Below are 19,448 nucleotides of genomic sequence, written 5' to 3' on the forward strand. Positions count from 1 at the left end.
CTTTGAATTACCCCCGGGGACAAATAAAGTTTTTGAATTGAATTGAATTGAATTCAAGTCCACACATTTAAAAAAGGAAAGAAGAAGAAGTTGGACAAAGACTCACCTCATCTTTGTCAAAATCTTCGTCCACTTCAAATACATGGACAGCCAGTTTATCAGGCCGGGACACTTTGCTGTAAAACATTGAATTCACATATTCAGAATACTAAATACTGAAGTCTAAAGACGATGGAACTAGCTTTAAATGTCGTAAAAATAGTTTCAGTAAAAACAAAAACTTTTCATGTAGCCAGCTGTCTTGAGGGAGTCTGACAAAACAAAGCATCATTCAGCTTCCAGGAGTGTGGAGTGTTTCAGGGCAGCACTTAAGTGGAAAGGTGTACACTGCCTGCTGGAAGATGAACATGTGCCAAAGTTAAGAATCACTTCAATGAGAATAGTGTGTGGTTTTTAACAGGCCATCCACGTCACAGGGTATTGTTTTAACTTCCCTGGTTTCAGTAAAGCGACAGGACGTTTGGCAGCAGCGATGGTGTCAAGGTCACTGTCAACTCATTTTCTAGCGTACTGGCAATTAAAGAGAAATTCTTCAGGGAAGAGGCTGGAGCTGATGACACAATCTGCAAACAATGAGGGTGGTTTCCACACTGGCTGCAGTCGGGAGTTATGTAGAACGGTGTCAAAAGGAAACACTCTTTTGTTTTGGGGGAAATAAGAATAATTTGCACGCTGCGTTTCCTTGTCATTGAGTCAAAACAACATTCTGTCAAAGGAAAAACAAAAAGATGATAGTTTGTCTAGCAGACATGAAAACACAAAAAAATGTGTTTGACAGTTCTTTAGTTTAAAACCTCTGGCATTCATATATTATGTGCAATTACTGTTGTAGTATGTGTTCTTACTTGCCCCGTCATAAGAATGTGTTGGCACAGCAGCACACTACCTCTGAAGAACCGTGTTGAGGTTTTTAACCACACACTTACTTTGGAAGCTGTCGAAAGTCTCCAGAATAGTCCTCGTACTTGTAGTTGACGACATGCCAGTCAGACTTGTAGGTCTTAATGCACTGTTATGAAAATGGAAACACATCAACAAAGACAACGATTACAGCATCTACATATTACAGTTAACAAATACACAATATGCACTAGAAATTTAAAGTCGTTATAAAGGAGTGTTGTAAGGTTTTGTGAGAAAATGAATCAAAATCACAAAGTATTTATAAATGTCCAGATGAGTCACAACTGAAAGCAAAAGATTTTACACAAAGTTTTGCTTGAAGTTATTAAGAGAGACAAGGTGCCATTATTGTTAAAGGTTGTGATATGTAGAATTTTTGGACTGAAATATCAAATTTAAAAAAATTAACTAAACCTATGATATATATTTTGTTGTTGTTGAGTACTTACATTAGCTCAAATATTTCCAACAGTTATCAAAGTCAAAGAAATCCTTCATTTTATAGTTAAGAATCGGGGGTGGGGTTGGAGAGAATCACTCCCATGATTCCCCGCCAGCATCGATGTCATATCTTGTGGTTTTGATTGACAGCCCCCTGGTGGCCGAAATTACAATTTCAATTATTTAATTTACAATTACTGTGGGTTTGAATTTATAGAAATGTGCCTACTTCCAAATAATTAAAAAAAAAATATATATATATATATTTTTGCACTTGTTTGTTCACTCAAAGAAGGAATAAAAGCAACAAACAGTCCAAACGAGGACTATCGCCTCTACAGGGAAAGGCAATCGTTCCATCTGTAGTTCACCAACATAAACACACCTGACATTACAGCAATATGGCGACTAAAACCAGTAGTGTTAGTAAGTTTAGAGATTTGCCAAACAAAATATTTTTTTGGGGGCATCAATGTTTTCCTGGGTTAATGAACAGTGATGCATTCTGGCCAGAGGGTGAGGGTTTAAACTTCAATCTATCAAATTATTTGAGTGTTAAGCTAGGCGTGGCTAATGTAGCCTCTAGCTCAGATGAGTAGCGGTTAAAAAAAAATCAGTTCCGCTTACTCCTTTCTAACTCCACATATCAAACAAACACTGACAATGCCTTTGAGTGTTGTCACAGCAGAAAGAAAGTGGAGTGAAAAAGAAACTTATCCACATGGTTAGACACTTTGGAGAAATGAAGTACTGAATTATCCTGATGAATAATACAAAATGATACAGTTGTTTTTTTATGAATCACCACACAATTGTTGTTTTGAGCATCAGTTCAAGCCCACATGCAGTGAATTCTTTGGGAAAAAAAGGGAGTGTATGGTGAGTGTTCACACTCCACCTCGGTCCAACCACCCACCAGTACAAACTGGAAGGGAGTGTTTCTGTATCAGCCTTCGCTTGGAAACAAGACATCTGTTCATTGTTAGAACCAGTGCACTGGTATCTATACTGCAGTGATATGTGCCGTTTACAAGAAAAATCTCCTACAAGGAGAAGAGATGCAACCTGAGCAGGAGAGTGATCGGAAACAAAGAGGCACAGCTGTCCTGATGATGTCACACAACACTTGACCGGGGAGTTTTTGTATCTTTATGACTTCTGACAAGGCTCTCTGAACGCTGAGCTTTTGACCTGGAAGGTGAACTGTCGGCAGCCAGTTGGTGTCTGGCTTCAAAAGACAGTAGGAGTAGTGTGCAGGGCCGGATGAGGACGGCTGGAGGAAAATACATTTCCCAGCTTGTTGCGATAAATCAGAATTTCATCAGAAATTGTACTGCAGCCAATCCCAATTAAACATAACCATATCTTAACCATTTGATGACAGATTAATCAAAACTCAGCTCAATATAAACTAACTCTAACAGAAAAGAACCAGAAGTTTGATAAACTTGTGGAGAGAAGAAAATGATTGCTCTTTATCATTCCTTCTTCTCTCGGTATAAATAGAGCGGAGGACATTTTGGTCCAGCTGCCTCCAGTAATTTTCAGTAATGAGCACAGATACCATTTATGCAGCAGCTTCGAGGAGCTACTTAAAGTAAGATAAATGTTACAATTAGCCTGATAAATGAAATAAAGATGTTATCTAATCTGCTGTGATTGGGTTGTGTACTTTGCTGCCAATATTAGGTCACAAATTGGGTAATGAGTCAAATTAGTGCCACTACTCTGCAGCTGTGTGGTTTATGTGCAGGTGACTTACTTTCCTAACCTGCCACTAAACCTTTTATAGGAAACTTTTCACTCATAGACATTCATTTCTTTAACATTTTATGATGGAATCTATATCTGTTGCTGAATGTTTTGGCAATGTTCTTACATCCTTTGTTCTTTTTTTTGTGTTCGACTAGTCCAAATGTTTTTTCTCATAATTTAAAAGATTATTGTGATTAAACCTTTAGTTTTTACCTTAGTGTCCTAGAGCAAAGTTTTCATTGAATTGTTCTAGCAGGAAAATATATATATTATGAATCTATACAAAAGGAACAAAAATGACCTTTTTCAAGAAAAGAACTGCGTGTTGCTCAAAGTGAGAAACTGATTGAGAACAACCCCCTCCTCACCGGACTGTTGATGGACGGTTTGCCTCCCCCCACCCCCTTGCTCCCTATCCCTCTTCCTGCATCTTATCCCATCTCTCCCCCTATCTCTTTCCAAGCAGTCTAGGCCTGTGAAGGCTGTTTCGTCATGAGCCGGGGATCCGGCCGAAGATTTCTGCCTTTTAAGAAGGCAGTTTTTTCTTACCACTGTAACTTTTACTGCTTTGCTAAAGTGCTCATGATGGATAGGCCGGATCTTTGTAACATAGCAATGCGTAAGATATTTTACCTGCTTTTTGTAAAGTGTCTTGAGATAACACTTGTTATGAGTTGATGCTATACAAAAATAAATTGAATTGAATTGAATTGAATTTGTTTTCAGGGGCTTGAGGTCAGCTTACCTCCTGGACAAACAGACTCTGGGCCTCCCTCTCTGCATTGTCAGGCACTGTAGGGTGGATCGTTCTCCCCTGCCGCCTCAAAGTAGAAATCTGAAAGCAAAGCAATGGTGAACTCAAAAAGAGAAACAGAACAAACATGAAACATTGTAAAAGTGAAAATGAAATGAAATGTTGAAAGACATTGCTCACACGGGACAACCTCAACACAGTTTTTACAGTTTGTGGTCTCAGCTGGAAACAGTTGCTCTTAGGAGTTCTTTTAAATATTTGTCTATGTTTGCGGGAGGATTGATGTCTTTGTGAGGGTTCAAAGGGGCAGTAAGTGAAGGAGGCAGGATGCTTGTTACTGTCCAGCTCCAGGCCTCACAGACACACCCTGAGCCTGGCTCTCTGCCAGGCGCTCCTCTAATGCTTCATTTCTTTAATGAGCACCAGGTCAACACTGTACTGCAGCCAAGCAGAATATCCACACCACAACTCAAATCAAAGCTCTAATCAGGGCTGGACAATATGACAAAAAACATTAACACAATAAAACATTCAATATCAGTCAATATAGATAATTATGTTCCTGTTTTCTTGAGCTGTTGTAATACAAAAGTTTCCCTAAGGGAGATCAATAAAGTTTATCTTTATCTTTATCACGATAAATGTCAAATCATTGTGAAAGTGAAAGTTAAAGATGGTAAAATGTGGTTTAAGTTATTCTTTATTGTCAGACTATGACAAACTATACTTGAACAGAGGAACATTTCACAGTCATCAGCACAGTGCGCGGTGCTGGAACACACTGATATGAGAGTAACACTTACTAACACTTGGTGCTTGCTGAGGGTCCATTAACACTCTGTTGGGACGTTTGGTCATTTTCTGCTCTCTGTGTGTTTTAACCTGTGATTTTGTTTCAAATGGTGGAAAAGGTTTGTGATGTTGCCCATTTTAGCCTCACATATGTTCTGGTGTAATTCTAGGTTTAAATCTATCAAACATAAAAATTATATTGCAAAAATGTAATATATCGTGATAATTATCATTATTGTTTTATCACCCAGGCCTGTAGCTCAAAGTAAAAGCTTTAAATGGTATTTATACCGGACAAAGCGTCCACAGCCATGCTAGCTGATCTGTAAGATGGTACTCAGAATCAAAGGTGAATGTTAAAATGTGAGCACGCTCAAAATGACAACAATAGCAAGCTAAAGCTCTCCTCAGGGACACAGTCTAACATTATCACTGACCTCTGAACACAAAGTACAGCTGAGCCTGAGCCTTTAGTAACCCAATGTAGTTATACAGTCATAAACCAGAGAATTAATAGTTGTACATTTAGACCTGATAATGGCACGAAACTAAATGTGGGAGAGTAAAACAATGACAGTTGAAGATGAAAGATTAAAAAAGTGTTTTATAATGCAAACATTTATTGTTGTGTTGTTAAAGTCAAGGTTTAAAGAGGCTGACTGTTAAAGACGCCGTCACGCTGCTCGTTTGGCTGCAGGGTTGACTTTAAAGTGAAAAACTTTCTGAGCGGTTCCTCATAGGAAAGTTATATTATAAAGTTAATTAAGCATATCTTGTCTCATTTACCTGTGTGCAGAATATCTCTGTAGCTGTCTTTGATAATGAGTCATTGTGAGATCATCCATTTGAGCATCTACCTCAGGAGGCTGATAGTCAGACACTTGTTTAAAATCATAATTCAACACAAGAAGAAACTTCACATTTGACTCGTATGCTCCAAAATGAAGACATCAGGAAGTTGATGTGTTGCTACCAAATTCCTAGAAACATAATTTTGATGTTTGAAAAAAAAAATAATTGGCAAAAAATGAAACAATGTTAACAAAGTGTTTTAAGACAGTTAGTCTATTTTACACTCCTGTAACAACCAGTGGGTTCGTCTGATCTTTGTGGAAGATGAAGCGCAATTCAAACTTGCCCCGAGTATAATCCTGCTACGTGCAACAACGTGATCACTCTGATGTCTTGTCAGGAGGATTAGTTGTGATATTTAAAAATAAAAAGCTTCTGACCACACATAATCCCTGGGAGCAGGAGCGATATAAACAATGTTCAGCTGACTGAGTTGAATGAAAACAAGTGACTGCTAGCTTTGAGCAGGTCAAATGATTTTCAGCTCCGAGGGTAAAGAAGAGCACGTTTTCTATGGAGGAAGACAAAGGCGGGATTGTCTTTTCCCAACACATTTCATAGATATGAAAAGTGTTTTGAGTTGACATGTGTTCCAGGTCATTAGTTCACAGTTCCTTTTGACTGTAGATGGGGTCAGATTTAAATGATTTGAACACAAAGTGTATAAACATTTTCTAGAGAACAATAACATTAGTCAAGTTTTAATCTCATCCGACAAATATTCTATGACATTAATATTTCCAAAAATATATAACAGTATCCAATTTAGTCCAATGATCCTTTAAAAAGAAGTTGATTAACTAAATATGTAATTTTTCAAATGTCTACCTTTATTAATAGGAATATTCAAATAAAATCTTTCCATAAATTAGAAGATATTGTTTAAGATCATTCTCGCTGCAGTCTTGTTTCTCTACTTCAGAATGACACTAAAATGTGACACTTTCTTCTTTCCATTTTCCGACCTTGAATTTAACCGAGCTTCAGCCGTGTAAACGACAAATTCCATGGCGAGCTCGTATTTGTTAACCTGAGGTTCCACTTCCTTTCTGCTAGCCAGGTTTCCTGCAGGGAAGATGAGAATCTGTGCGTTCCAAGCAGCAGAAATAAACAGGGAATGGAGGTGAGAGGGAGCCGGGAAGTGGGAAACAGGAAACATTTAATTGGGCCACGAGTCGCCAGGGAGAACCTCCATTTTCTTTGGTGAAATAAATCTGTATTTAGCAACGGACATCGCTGCACTACATCTCCATCAATATTATGCTTGGAAAATGATGCCTTTCTTCCTCAACTTAACCATAACAAAGTCAGCCTCATCCTTGCATGCCTGACACGTTTGTTCATCAAAAGAAAAAGAAAAAAAGGACACAATCCCGTAAACACCATCCTTCTGCCCACAAACAGTCAAACCATGTGGCTGAGTGTCATCCCAAACAAATACAGCATTTACAGCAGTTTGAAGAATGTTAGCTTCAAACAACAGTACAAAGATTTATTATCAAATCATTCAGTCCTTTAAAAAAAAGACAAATCAACAACGGACAAAAAAAGACAAATCAACAACAGTCCTTCAAGCAGCTCTATATAACACGTCAGTGCATTGTGCTAAATGCTAATACCATCTTAGTTTAGCATGTTAGCACTAAACACAAATAAGCTGGGACTGATGGGTATCTGGTTTTTCAGGCATTTGGTAGCAGGGCCGGGTCACGATTAGATTCAGAATCTATTTTTGATTCAAAAGGATTCTGGATACATGGATCCATGGATTCAAAGTCTATTTTTGAATTAATACATACTTCAGGATCTATTCCAGTCATCTGTGAGACTGGCTGAATTTCTTGCTGCTCCATTTGGCATTCTACTGAGTTAAAGAGTTAGCCTTAGCACTTAGCAGGGAGTGACTAACTAGCCCTAAAAAATAATAATCGATTTTTGGAAGTTATGAATTGATTTAAAATCTCTGAAGATAAGAATCTCAATTTTTACAAATTAGATAAAAAAAAGATAATATTTTCAGAAGACCTATTGGTTTTGGCTCAACGATTTTCCGTGGGACCGCACAGATCAACCCTAAGCCAACAGATTCAGGATCAAAAGCAGATAGAAATGATATAAACACTGGCTTGAAATTGACCGGCACCAACAAATGACTTTTGATTTGCCAATTGGGAATCAGATAAAAGAGCCACCTGGTAGTTCTTTCTATTACTGAAGAGCAGCCAAAAACCTTTATACAAAAATAACAACACACACAGAGGAGCTCCTTCTCCCTGTTTCTAACCTTGATTCTCCCCCAACCAGCACTGTGCACTTAGCCATGTCTCTGTGCATTTTGAGGTTACTGTATGAACACACAACACACCAAGAGGGCCTTGACACAGGAGCAGATTAAACCTCACTTAAACAAGAGTCTGGGGAAGTCGAAACAGATGTTTGGTTCAATCACTGTGCCTCCAGTGTTTTTTTTTCTCTCTCAGTCAGAATCACCTGTTAGAACCTGACAACGTACGGTTTGTGTGTAAAGCTGGTGTGTTGTGTTCATGGCAGCAGGCTGAGGAGGGTGATATAAGAGAAGACGAAGTCAAGGTTGCCCGACTGTCACTGAACACCCAGCTGCCAGGCCTTTGTAAACTGAATAACCCCCCTGGCTTTAAAAAGAGCCAAACCCAGAGTTAGAAACAGTTATCTTTAACACCACAACTTTTATTCATCAAAGTTTTAACATTACAGTAAAAGGAAATTATTCAAAGAGTTTTGGCTTTACAAACACCAATCTAATGTTTAACCAGCAATCTAGGTAAATGATCTGGTTTGGAGGAAAAAAAGCAGTTTTACACACTTTGCTTTCACCTTTTGAATACTAATTTAGTAAGTTTTTAAATAATAATAAGTTTTAAAATGTAAACTATGCACAAATGAAAAGATCATTTCCATTAACTGTAAAACTGTATAATGCCAGAATCACTCAAATCATTCAAAAATGTGCAAAACATATAATGCATTGTAGCACGCATGTGAAAGGTCAGATTAGGTTGATTTTTATCTGGTGGCATTATATTTGCTTTCATATACACTGAAACTGCATGTATTGATGTTAAGAATTTGATTCAAGAGTACCCTCAAACTTTGAGGTACATTTCTTGTATTTCTTAAATATTCAAAATAAATGTTTTTTTGGTAAGTATTGGTTTTTGGCAATTTTTCTGTTGCCTACTTTTATTTGTGATAGCACATGCAAAAACGATCCTTATCCAACATATATCAGAAATGTTTGTGTTCTTGGTTAGTACCTCCAACTGCATGAACATATATCCAGACATCTTGTTTTGAAAGATGTGTGATGGGGCTAGAATACTGGAATGATGCAGCACTTTTTCCCCTGTTGAAAGCACTTTCTGAGCTCTTTCAACCTTTTAATATGGGCAATGTGGCTTCTGTGTTTTGTATACATTTATTTGGAATTTCACCTCCACAAGTCCTGTGGTTGAAGTTTTTTGGAACTCTCTGAGTTCCTCGATTTCTTATATGGAAAATCAATCAGAGTGACATGAAGAATTGCCCGAGGTTTATTGGTTATGGTGCAGAAAGTTAAAGGAGCATACTGAAGTGCATCTTTAACAATTTCATACAGCTATGAAACTATACTGTAATCATTTTATTCAACATTTGATACAGTATCTAAATCACTAAAATCCTGTATGTCTACTTCTTATTCTCCACAGTAAGCATTCAGACAGACAAAGTTTAAGTCAACACTGTAAGGACTCTCACTGCCCTTGAGAGCTAGAACAATAAAAGTCCAGACTTTATAAAATTTCCACTGGAGCGTGAGACGGAGTGACAGGGTCAGATGTGATAATATACTCATGTCTCACTGCTGGTAAGGACATCTTTCAAAGAAGTCTCATTTCCTGAAGTACCAGCGCAGAGCCAGATTTCCACTCTAGATTTTCCATCCTCAGCAGCGTGGAAACGTGTGAGGGAACGTACGTCCTGTACAATGTGGCTGGAGATAACACTTGCCCTGTCACAACACTGGAGGCAGAATGAGCCAATTAAACAGATGGCCCCTGACCCATCGCTTGCTACAGCATAGAGGGATGTAAACAGAGAGAAAGCCTGTGTGAAAGACCCCACCCAGTACTCACAACAATGGCCACAAATGGACCAGAGGAAAAGACAACAAATAAAAACCACACAAGTGGGTGGGAAAATAATGATGTTGGAAGATTAAAGAAAGCAAGTTTTGTCCTTATATGGAAATTGAGCAAATTCTCAGAAACACTTGTTAATGACTGATAGTACAATCAAGAAAAGCTTTGACGTTTCTTTGCATATAATTACATGAATTCAAGTGCCTTTCCACAACCATATAAATAGCCCCAATGAAAACAAAATCCTGAGTCTAGCAGTGTTATTATCCGTCCCTAAGCTTTATATCACCACATACTGTGAATTATTCCAATCATAAAATCTTTCTCCTTGCCCATTACATCCCAGCTCCTATCCTCTAAGCAAGCTCTTATTGTGGTGCTGCTTTTAGGATTGTTTTTTTGTTGACACATTTTGTCCAGCAGAAATGCACAAAACAGGTGCTAAACTCACCTCAAAGTCCTCCAGGGGGAACTGCAGCATTTCTCTGAGGACATCACTGAGGATTTGTGTCTTCCTCTGCACCAGAACATTCTCATAGTCCAGCGGCTCGATCACCTTCGGTTTCACCTGCAGGACACAGACGAAGCACGAAGTTAGTGGGACGTTTGATCTCAGTTCACAAACACCAGTTGAAATAAAATATCATTTGAGCACTGTATTTTTTGGTAGCATTACATGCCTTTATAAACTAGATATCAGGATAATAATTAAAGTAGCAGTCGAAAGATAAATAACAATATATAACAAAGACAAACCCACAATCTGGTTATGTCATGGATCATGGGTCGCTGTATTGTTTTAACTGACTCTGCAGAGAGTCAGGCACCATTTGCGTGCTAAACATTTTTTAAGTCTGCACACAATCATATAAAATCCACCAATTCAGTGTGAAGTAAGCCTTCATGTACATATGGATACACATTTATTCCTAAGAATATGCTAATATCCTAGTTGTGGAAGTATACACTAAAGCCTGGATCACTCTGCAGGATAATCAGGCCGATTTGAGCTCCGATTCTTCCTTCCTGACAAATCTCAGGGTCTCTCCCGACTCAAAGCTGCTCGGACCGATTCTCTGCTCAGATTATCTTGTAGTGTGAGAGGTACAAAGATCCAATCTTAACGTCCCCGATCTGCCCGGTGATCGTCGGGGACGCCCCGATTTATTTCAAACATGTTTGATATTTAAAAATTTAAAATCTTGACGATTACGTCATGAAAGGGTCCGGCAGACGTTGTGTGTGACTACAATATAATCATGAGAGACAAGGGAGGACTGTAGTCATGGCGACCAGCGGCAGGACGCAACCCAGCGTTTTAGTTTTTTTTTGTTTTCTTTTCTGTACAGATCATCAGTGCAGCACTTTTCTGAAACTTGTATCCATATATCTACGATTGTATCAACTTCTCTATATCCTACAACAACTTCCACTTCCTTTGTTTTTTTCAAATGAAACTTTATTAACAATTGTCACTCATACAGTGTGAGCTCTCCGGCCGTGTCCGACAATCAGGTCGTACAATGTGAACACGTACATCTCAAGGTCTGGTCGGGCGTCCTTAACGATTCAGTCGTTCAGTGTGAGCTGACATGCCACATCGACTTTTATACAATCGGGGAAAAATCGCACAGTGTGAGCCAGGCTTTAGACCAAATTAGGCTAAATGAATATCCTTTTACTTCGAGTGAAAACGGAGAGGATTTTAAATAAATAATGTAACTACCACCATTATTTAACCAGCCATGTAGAGTACAACGAACTGCATTGCAATGCAAAGCAATGCTGGATATGGCCAACCTCTGATGTCTACGTCTAATTTTATATATCTGTAATAAGGTTGTAAAAAAAAAAAAAAAAAAGGTTGTCCAAAATCCCGTACATAGAGCCTACAACTGTGAGCAGGAACAGGATGGTGCTGTAGAATGTACTGTGAGGGTGAGTGATCTGTTCTGTTACACTACATCAGGCTTTAGTAACTCATGCTACCTGTAGTTACTGCCATAAGTCTATCAGGGCTCCATCTGCCCAGAGAAAATGCATCAGCTTCAGCAGAGGGAAGGTCTGATGAGCTTATCTCTGCGTGAGAGCACAACATGCAAGTCAAAGAAACAATGAACCTCATACACTTCATGTCAGTAACAACACAATTATCCTCCACAGCACGAGATAACGGGACCTCCATCATTGTACATTTAAATGAATCATTGGATGTATTGTAGCTCTCTCACACCACATTTTTTAACATCAACATATTCAACACATACCATACACACTGCTCAACTCTCTTCTACCTCTCAAGTCCCCCTTACAAAGCACCTTCTCTCTATCACTTCCTGTATCCCTTCTTAGGTATTTCATATAGTTTTGTAGTTTTTCTGTTCGTAGTATGATGTGTGTCTATTGATGTCTTAGTATTTTGCTGTCTTTATTTGTTTTATTTTATTATTTACTGTATTTTGGAGTTGTTGTCCTGACCTTGTCTGTTTTCTTTTGTGCCTCATTTGTATATCACCAGTTTGTCACTTTATTGCACCTAATAAAAAAAAAATAATTAAAAAAAAAGGATGTATTGTAGCTGACTCTGAGGACCAGATGTGATAATTATGGATTCATGTTGCATTGTGATGTATGGTCTCCACAATGCTGAAGTATTGACCCACTAAACTCTAGTTGCCGTAGCGAGAGAGAGAGAGAGAGAGAGAGAGAGAGAGAGAGAGAGCGAGAGAGAGAGAGAAAGAGAGAGAGAGAGAGAGAGAGAGAGAGAGAGAGAGCTTATGCACTGCTAAGACACAGTAGCCATTAGATAGAGAGCAAGCTGTCAACACTTCCAGCTGATGGGACGGGAGGATAAACCTCACTGAAAGACAGACAGCAGAGTGACACATCGGCAGACTACAGGGCTGAGCGACAACACCCGTCACATGGTGCCTTCACATCTGGGACTGATCATGCTAGCGTGATCTCAGAGGGAGAGTCATGGATATCGACCTGCTAAAATACATGTTGCTAGCAACCTTGTTAATAACAAAGAACAGCTCGGAGTGAGGACAGAGAGGGGCAGGACCTTGTGTCAGTTTCAAGGACAAGGAGGCGATAGCAGATCAGACACGGTGCCAACATGTCTGCCAGCTTAAGCAGGTTATGACATTATCAGTCCGCTTTTTTTTCACAGCTACTGTTTGCAATTTAGTGCATTCAAACTACAAAAAACATGGCTTTCCACGAAATATCACAATAATGATGATTTACCATGAGTCAACCCTTTGAGTGATTAGTAAGACGTGTCATGACTATTCATGGACATAATGTTCAGTAAACTTTTGTGTCTATCTTGCCATAATATCATGTTGTCATGTCCAATAATTTACCCTAGCTGAAAGTTAGTCATAATTTTTACTTTATAACCGGGCCCCGGCGTAATTTCGTATTTCAAAGTGGGCCGCAGCAGTCTTAAGTTTGGGAAAGGCTGCTCTAGGTGATTCAAACATGTAAAAACACTAAATAAAGTTGTTTTGTGTCACAGAATCTGTGTTTCTCGAATTCTCCTTTTAAGCTGTAACAAGACTTTAGGAGGAAGCTGCTAGCTTATGTACTGCGAGCTTACTGCTAATTCCAGCAGGTAAACAAATTCAACAACATCAGGTAACATTTTAAAAAACCTGTGACCTACAAAGGACATCAGAAGTCTCTGCTAGCATATTTGTTGATGCTCAGTTTGGTATTCGGTAGAGATTCCTTGAGTGATTATTGTTGACAAGGTTTCATTCAAGGAAACAAAATGATCTACTGAGGTCTTCTCCTCCCCCCCAAAAAAACAAACCAGGTAGTTACATTATAACATCCTTAAAGGTAAAACATAACACTGCTGAACTGAGATTTGTATCAACCAGACAAATCTATTGCAACTGACAAAGTTCTGAGTCAAGGACAGCCCCGACGTTATCTCTACAATGAGAAAGAAAAAGGCAGTGTGACTGATGCACTGATTTTTGTGAGCAAGACAGGTGAGTCAGGAAGGAATTAAGAAATGGATGAGAAAAGGTTTGTGCATGTGTCTTTGTCTCTCCAGGAACTGACTTGGAATGTCTAAAATCTCTTCATCTCTACACAAAGACTAGACAGTGAATGTAGACATACCAATGGATACCAATGACAAGGAGAGAGGAAAGTGAATTAACAAACACCATCATCCAAGGGAGTCTGCTTCAGAGGTTGAAAGAGTTAATAATGGGTGTCTTCAGGTCGCTCACCACTTTTTTCTCTTCTTTTCTCTTTCACCTTTTTAAATGAAGCTGAAACTTAAACGTTTCCACCCTTCTATCACAGAGATGGTTTCTACTTCCTAAGAATGATGGATTTTCCAACACCTCCTTCTTGTTGCTGACTTTTGTTTTCCTTCGAACCCCTCTGGGCTCTTCCCCACTGCTTTGTCAGTGGCCAAAGGTGGTCGACCACACAGTCCACTCAGCACCGAGTGAGAAATGTATACAAGTAAGAGCTCTGTCATTCTCTCTACCCACAGTTCTGACCATATTCAACATACCTATTCCAAACTTTGTACTGAATTATTGTCACTCTAGCAGCTCTTAGAAACATCACTGACTTTTATCTCCTTTATTCCTCAAACTGAACACTTTTAAGTAAAGGTCATAGCCAGGGTTTAAGTCAACAAACAGTGAATCCTGGAGAGCGTACAACAGAAACGTATGAGACATCTCATCCACCCCCTCTCCACAGTGATCTAACAGCTGTTTAGCTGCAGCACCCACTCCTCCCATCACCCTCACACAGCAATGAACAATGGTGCTGTGTAGTACCCCTCTACTTACTGCCACTTCTACCGCTGAGTGTTTAGATGACTCTGACAGATCCTACCACTACATGCACACATTCACAGCAAAGCAGGAAGTTATTACAGGCTTGACTTTTGAGCCTAATTAAACTTTTTACAAGCCAAGGTCATCTTTAAGAATAAACCTTAGAAACTGTGCCCTGTTTTTCTCCAGCTAGTGAAGTGCTGGTAAAGTTACACTTTTCTCAATGCTCATGCTAACACTGGACATTTGTAATGTGAGTTGACAATGTTTTGTTAAATGAAAGAGATGACAAAAGTGGACCTGCACTGATGCTCACATGACACCTGCTTCGGGACTTTATGATTGTTGTTAGCCTTTACAGCCCTGAACACTATACAAGCCTATTTTAAGGTCGGCTCAGTTTGACAAGCCAACAAACAAAAAGTCTTATTTGTCTTTATGAAAAGTCCTAGAAAGACTTACCACCACCTGTGGCACTGGGTCTACCTCAGTCTCAGCTGCAGCAGTGCTCTTGTACTGCTGTGGACCCTCAATGACCAGCTCCTTCTTTGGAGCTTTACCAGCCCGTCCTTGCATTGTCAACAGGGGTGGTATAAAATCTCCAAGCTAGATCCCAAACAGAGGTGGACAGCCAGCATATCCCATGAGAAAAAAACACAAAGGTGCTGGAGAAAATATTTGGGACGCTTCTCCTCAGACTTGTTCTCACTCCCTCCCTTCTAAGACTGCTCTGTTTCTGAAAGCAGCGGACTCACACCCAGGCTGAGGCGATGGCCCCTCCCACACTCAGCTGTGCAGCCTGGGGGAGTTAAACACCCTAACACACACACACAGAGCCACACACACACACACACACACACACACACACACACACACACACACACACACACACACACACACACACACACACACACACACACACACACACACACACACACACACACACACACACACACACACACACACACACACACACACACACACAATGAAGTTATCTGACCCCAAACTATCCACCTGCACAGTGACACAGAGTTGACAAAGCCAAACAAAAGAAACACATTCCTCAAGAATTACAGTCTGGTCAGGGACTGTCCACGCCTTGTGTGGGACAGCTGAAATAAGAGCTTTATGAAGAGGACAGAATGAGACAACAATGGGGCACTTGAATTGCATGCTCGCCGCCACAATGTTCAAAGAAACTCTGAAGCATATGCAGAACAATCTCAGTATATGGGGCAGGAAAAACCAGTCAGCTACAGTGATTCAGGCAGGATTTCACACATAGACACCACAGATAAGCTGCCAGACTGAGCTCATCAGAATTTAACGACAACATGCACAAATCTTAACCCACATTAGCTGCTAAAGACTGAAGAGTAGAAATGTCAACTATCCCTGAATCCATAGTGCAGTATATCAATTAGTGATGTGACAGGAAAACACAAGTCTCAGTCGGTTTTATTACTGGCATAGTTCCCCTGTATGACTGAGTCACAGGTAACTTTAGATAATCACACAGAGCTATGATCTGGAACCAGCTTCTGTCTTAATGCTTGTTGATGCAACTGCTTGAGGGGCATTCCAGCACTGCGCAGTCCCACTCAACCCACCTAGGAGAGGGCCCGACCTAAAGATTCCTCAGAGGGCCACTGCAGGAGAGGATGTTATCTTTTCACGCCTGCGTCCGAGTTTAAGGCAAGGGGGGTAGTGGGCCAGATGAGCTCTACAGCTGCTCACTGTCACATGACCCTACCAACCCCCGACCACCTTACTGGTATTTGGTGAAAATAAATATCATGATTAAGAAGAGTCTTTATATCATATCAAAGTATACCACATAATATAAATGTAAGCAACATTGTACTGTTGTAATTGTTATTCCGTACATAGATTGAAAGAAAAATAGGCGAATCAGAAACTCTTTTGATGAATAATGTCAACCTACATGCAAAAAATGTGGTAAAAACCCAAAAGTTGTCAGATTTGAGTTTTCCAGATGTGATTTGCTGTCTCTCGTTGACATATTTTATTGAAAAATGCAAACCTTTGGGTTTTAAAAAGAGATTTCATAGACTAAACAAAACTGATTGATTACTAATGGAAACAAATTCATCATTGCGGCTACAATTACAGTCCATTCTTATTCCAAGAAATATTCAGGAGACCTCAGTTAACACTTCATGCTCAACCCAAAACCTATACCACAATCTCCTTACAAATCCCCATCTTATGGGCCGCTGGGATACATAAAAATATTCATAACACATGAAACATCAAGAAACTTTGCTTTTGATTTGGCAAAAGGTGGATGTGAAGTATTTTCAAAATCAGGACAGGTGTGTGTGGCATATTTGTGCTTGACTGGAGACCAATGGTTGTAAGCTTTTCAGAGTAAGTGATTGAGTCCGCTAATAACTCTAGCTTTGTGGACAGCACTACAAATTGCTAACCTTTTTTTATAATGGACTGTTTAATGAAAAGATACTGTATTAAACGAAGCAAATAACTAGCTAAGATGCAACAGTAATTATCTGAACTGAAGCTTTAAGAGAAACAGTTGACGTAGGTGAGGGTGCCTGGTTTTAAGCTAGCTTTATTTGAACTCCATGACAGCTAGCTACTGGTTAAAACCTGTATGTGCAGTACTGCTATCTTACCCAAAAACAGGTGAAAATCAATATAAGTTCTGTATCTAGCCCCAGTAGAAGTTTGGCATCAAAGACGGGATGTGTTCAGATTAGCCCATATTAGCTTGATGTTTTAAAGAACAGGGGGAACAGGTAGCACAAGCTTTAAATGACTCTAGAGTAGTTTTCATTTTTGTACAAAACAACATGAGTCAGTTTGGCTGTTCTCTAATGTTAGCTATTTCCTTACCACAGCCCAACAGCAGGGCTTGTTACTACATGCAGCATGTCAAAACTGCTGTCCTCAAACTGAAGTTGCTAGACCTGTGAGACTTCTTATTTTAATTTTGAAGGAGTCTTCAAAGGGGGAGTATGAAGTGCAACAAGAGTCACACGATGGAAACCAAACCTGGGAGGTTTATTGAACTGGACCCTCAACAATAAGCATCCATAATGCCTCCAAAGTTTCACCTTACCCTTGAATTAACCCAACCTCCGCCCTACCCAACAACTCAGCTACATGGGCTATATGAAGACAAAAACAGACCTTGAAATAAGATCGGGTCATTCCCCTCTGGTGCGTAAACTTCCCTCAGGCAGGGATGTGGATCAGCAGTACTTGATATATACTGGGATTGTATTGGTTTTAAAGGGGATATAAGCTAAGCTGCATATTGGAGTAAGCTCCAAATCAGTGTCATCATGGGGGCATACCAGCACTCAAAGGGGGTTCATGGGCAACAGAGTCAGTCATCAAACACTTAATTTATCAGCTATAGAAATATTACACAATTACAGTGAAATGTTCAAAAATAAACCTTATGTAGGCTATGATCAGGTTTTTCCCCTCAAAAATTCCAAGTTTGTCTTGATAAAGAAAAAATCTTATGGGTAACATTTGTGATTTCAAATTTTCTAAGAATATTTTCTTCATAGCAAGTTTATCATAAGAAGAATTCCAGTTTGGATACTCATTACCTCCCCTTCTCTAACCACAACCCCCAAGGCCAGTCTTATCAGACATCTCAGAGAAACTTTTTTACAAATCACACTCTCTGATTTATGGTTAAACACTGATTCATGGACACCAAATATAAACCAAAATGTAATCCATTCTGCCCAGCTAGACTCTGCACTTGATTTTGAACTATCCACTCAGCTTGTGTAAAACAAAGGCCTACAGGCTACAAAAATAAAGCACTGGTATCCGAGGGCATTTCCTTGTAGTTAATTGTGCTTAGAAAGTAATGCCACATTACAAGACCAGATGTTTAACTTTGATCTGTGATTTAGACAAAGCTGAACGTCCTTTCCCAGAAATTTCATATCTGCAGAAAAGGAGATAAGTGACATCAAAAGGTACTGCTTTTATACACTGCACCTCATAAAGAACTGAGCACTTAATCGTGGCACAATACTCACATTAGTTTGTTTTTTTAAAGCTCTGTAGTAAAATCAAATTCAGACCATGCAATGTTTGCAGATTTATCCACTGAAATAAACACAGATGTATTTCTTTGGGAGCAAGTTGGCATTCTGGTCTGAGCAGGAAGGCACACTTTGCCCTTTTAGTGGCAGAACAAACACTTCTGTTGAGCAACAAAAGGTCTCAAACGGCCAACAGCTAACCAACAGGATGTTGTATAAAAAGTCTACTTTGCTCAAATGCACCTAAATATGCCCTGTAGACACTGTGTAGAATGATGATTTTTTTTAGGTACCACAAAAATGATTGTTGTATTTCTCAACGTACAATGCAACAAACTATGGGAGAAGTGGGCGGTTCAGAGGCACCAGTGAGGCAGAATTTTTTTTTTCTTTTCGATAAGTTAAAAGACATAAAATACTTTTAATACTTCATCACTTCTCTCAAACCAAACTGGGTGGAGAGACTAACAAAATAATTAATTGAAGATCTCTATGCCACATAAGCTTGCACAATTATGCAATTTATTTCAAAACAATTACGCATAATACCAACCAATTACATTGTCGTTATGGCAAATCTGGTCAGAACCACAGAGTGCAGAGTGCAGTAAAGTTCCTCTATTGTCTCCTCTTCATATGTTTGCCCGTGAGATGATTTCAAGACTTTCAAATGTAACCTTTCTGTGTTGTCATTGTGCATTTAAACGTTTAGCTGCTTCTCTTTTCTCAACACAACATACTTATTTAAGGTTAGTTATATTACCAACATTTATCAAGTTATTATCCAGACTGTGCAGGACTACGACCAGCTTTCTTCATTACATAACAAGGGCTTGATGCAATCACATAAAGCAGTCAA

General features: G+C 39.3%; 1 protein-coding gene across 11 annotated transcripts in view; it reads right to left on the reverse strand.

Annotated features, from left to right (window-relative positions):
• zmp:0000001200 (dedicator of cytokinesis protein 9) overlaps window positions 1-19,448 on the reverse strand; it is an 82,046-nt gene that overhangs the window by 35,402 nt on the left and 27,196 nt on the right. For 10 of the 11 annotated variants that reach the window (XM_065961857.1, XM_065961851.1, XM_065961855.1 and 7 more), the window contains exons 2-5: window positions 10,166-10,282; window positions 3,905-3,994; window positions 987-1,069; window positions 107-176 (exon numbers count right to left, since the gene is read on the reverse strand). In XM_065961857.1, coding sequence (XP_065817929.1) covers window positions 107-176; window positions 987-1,069; window positions 3,905-3,994; window positions 10,166-10,282 — 360 coding nt within the window. Of the gene's footprint in view, window positions 1-106; window positions 177-986; window positions 1,070-3,904; window positions 3,995-10,165; window positions 10,283-14,996; window positions 15,323-19,448 lie in introns of those variants that run through there. The other variant, XM_065961852.1, reaches the window with a different exon arrangement.

Source organism: Labrus bergylta, chromosome 13 (assembly GCF_963930695.1).
Source record: "Labrus bergylta chromosome 13, fLabBer1.1, whole genome shotgun sequence".
NCBI lineage: Eukaryota > Metazoa > Chordata > Actinopteri > Labriformes > Labridae > Labrus > Labrus bergylta.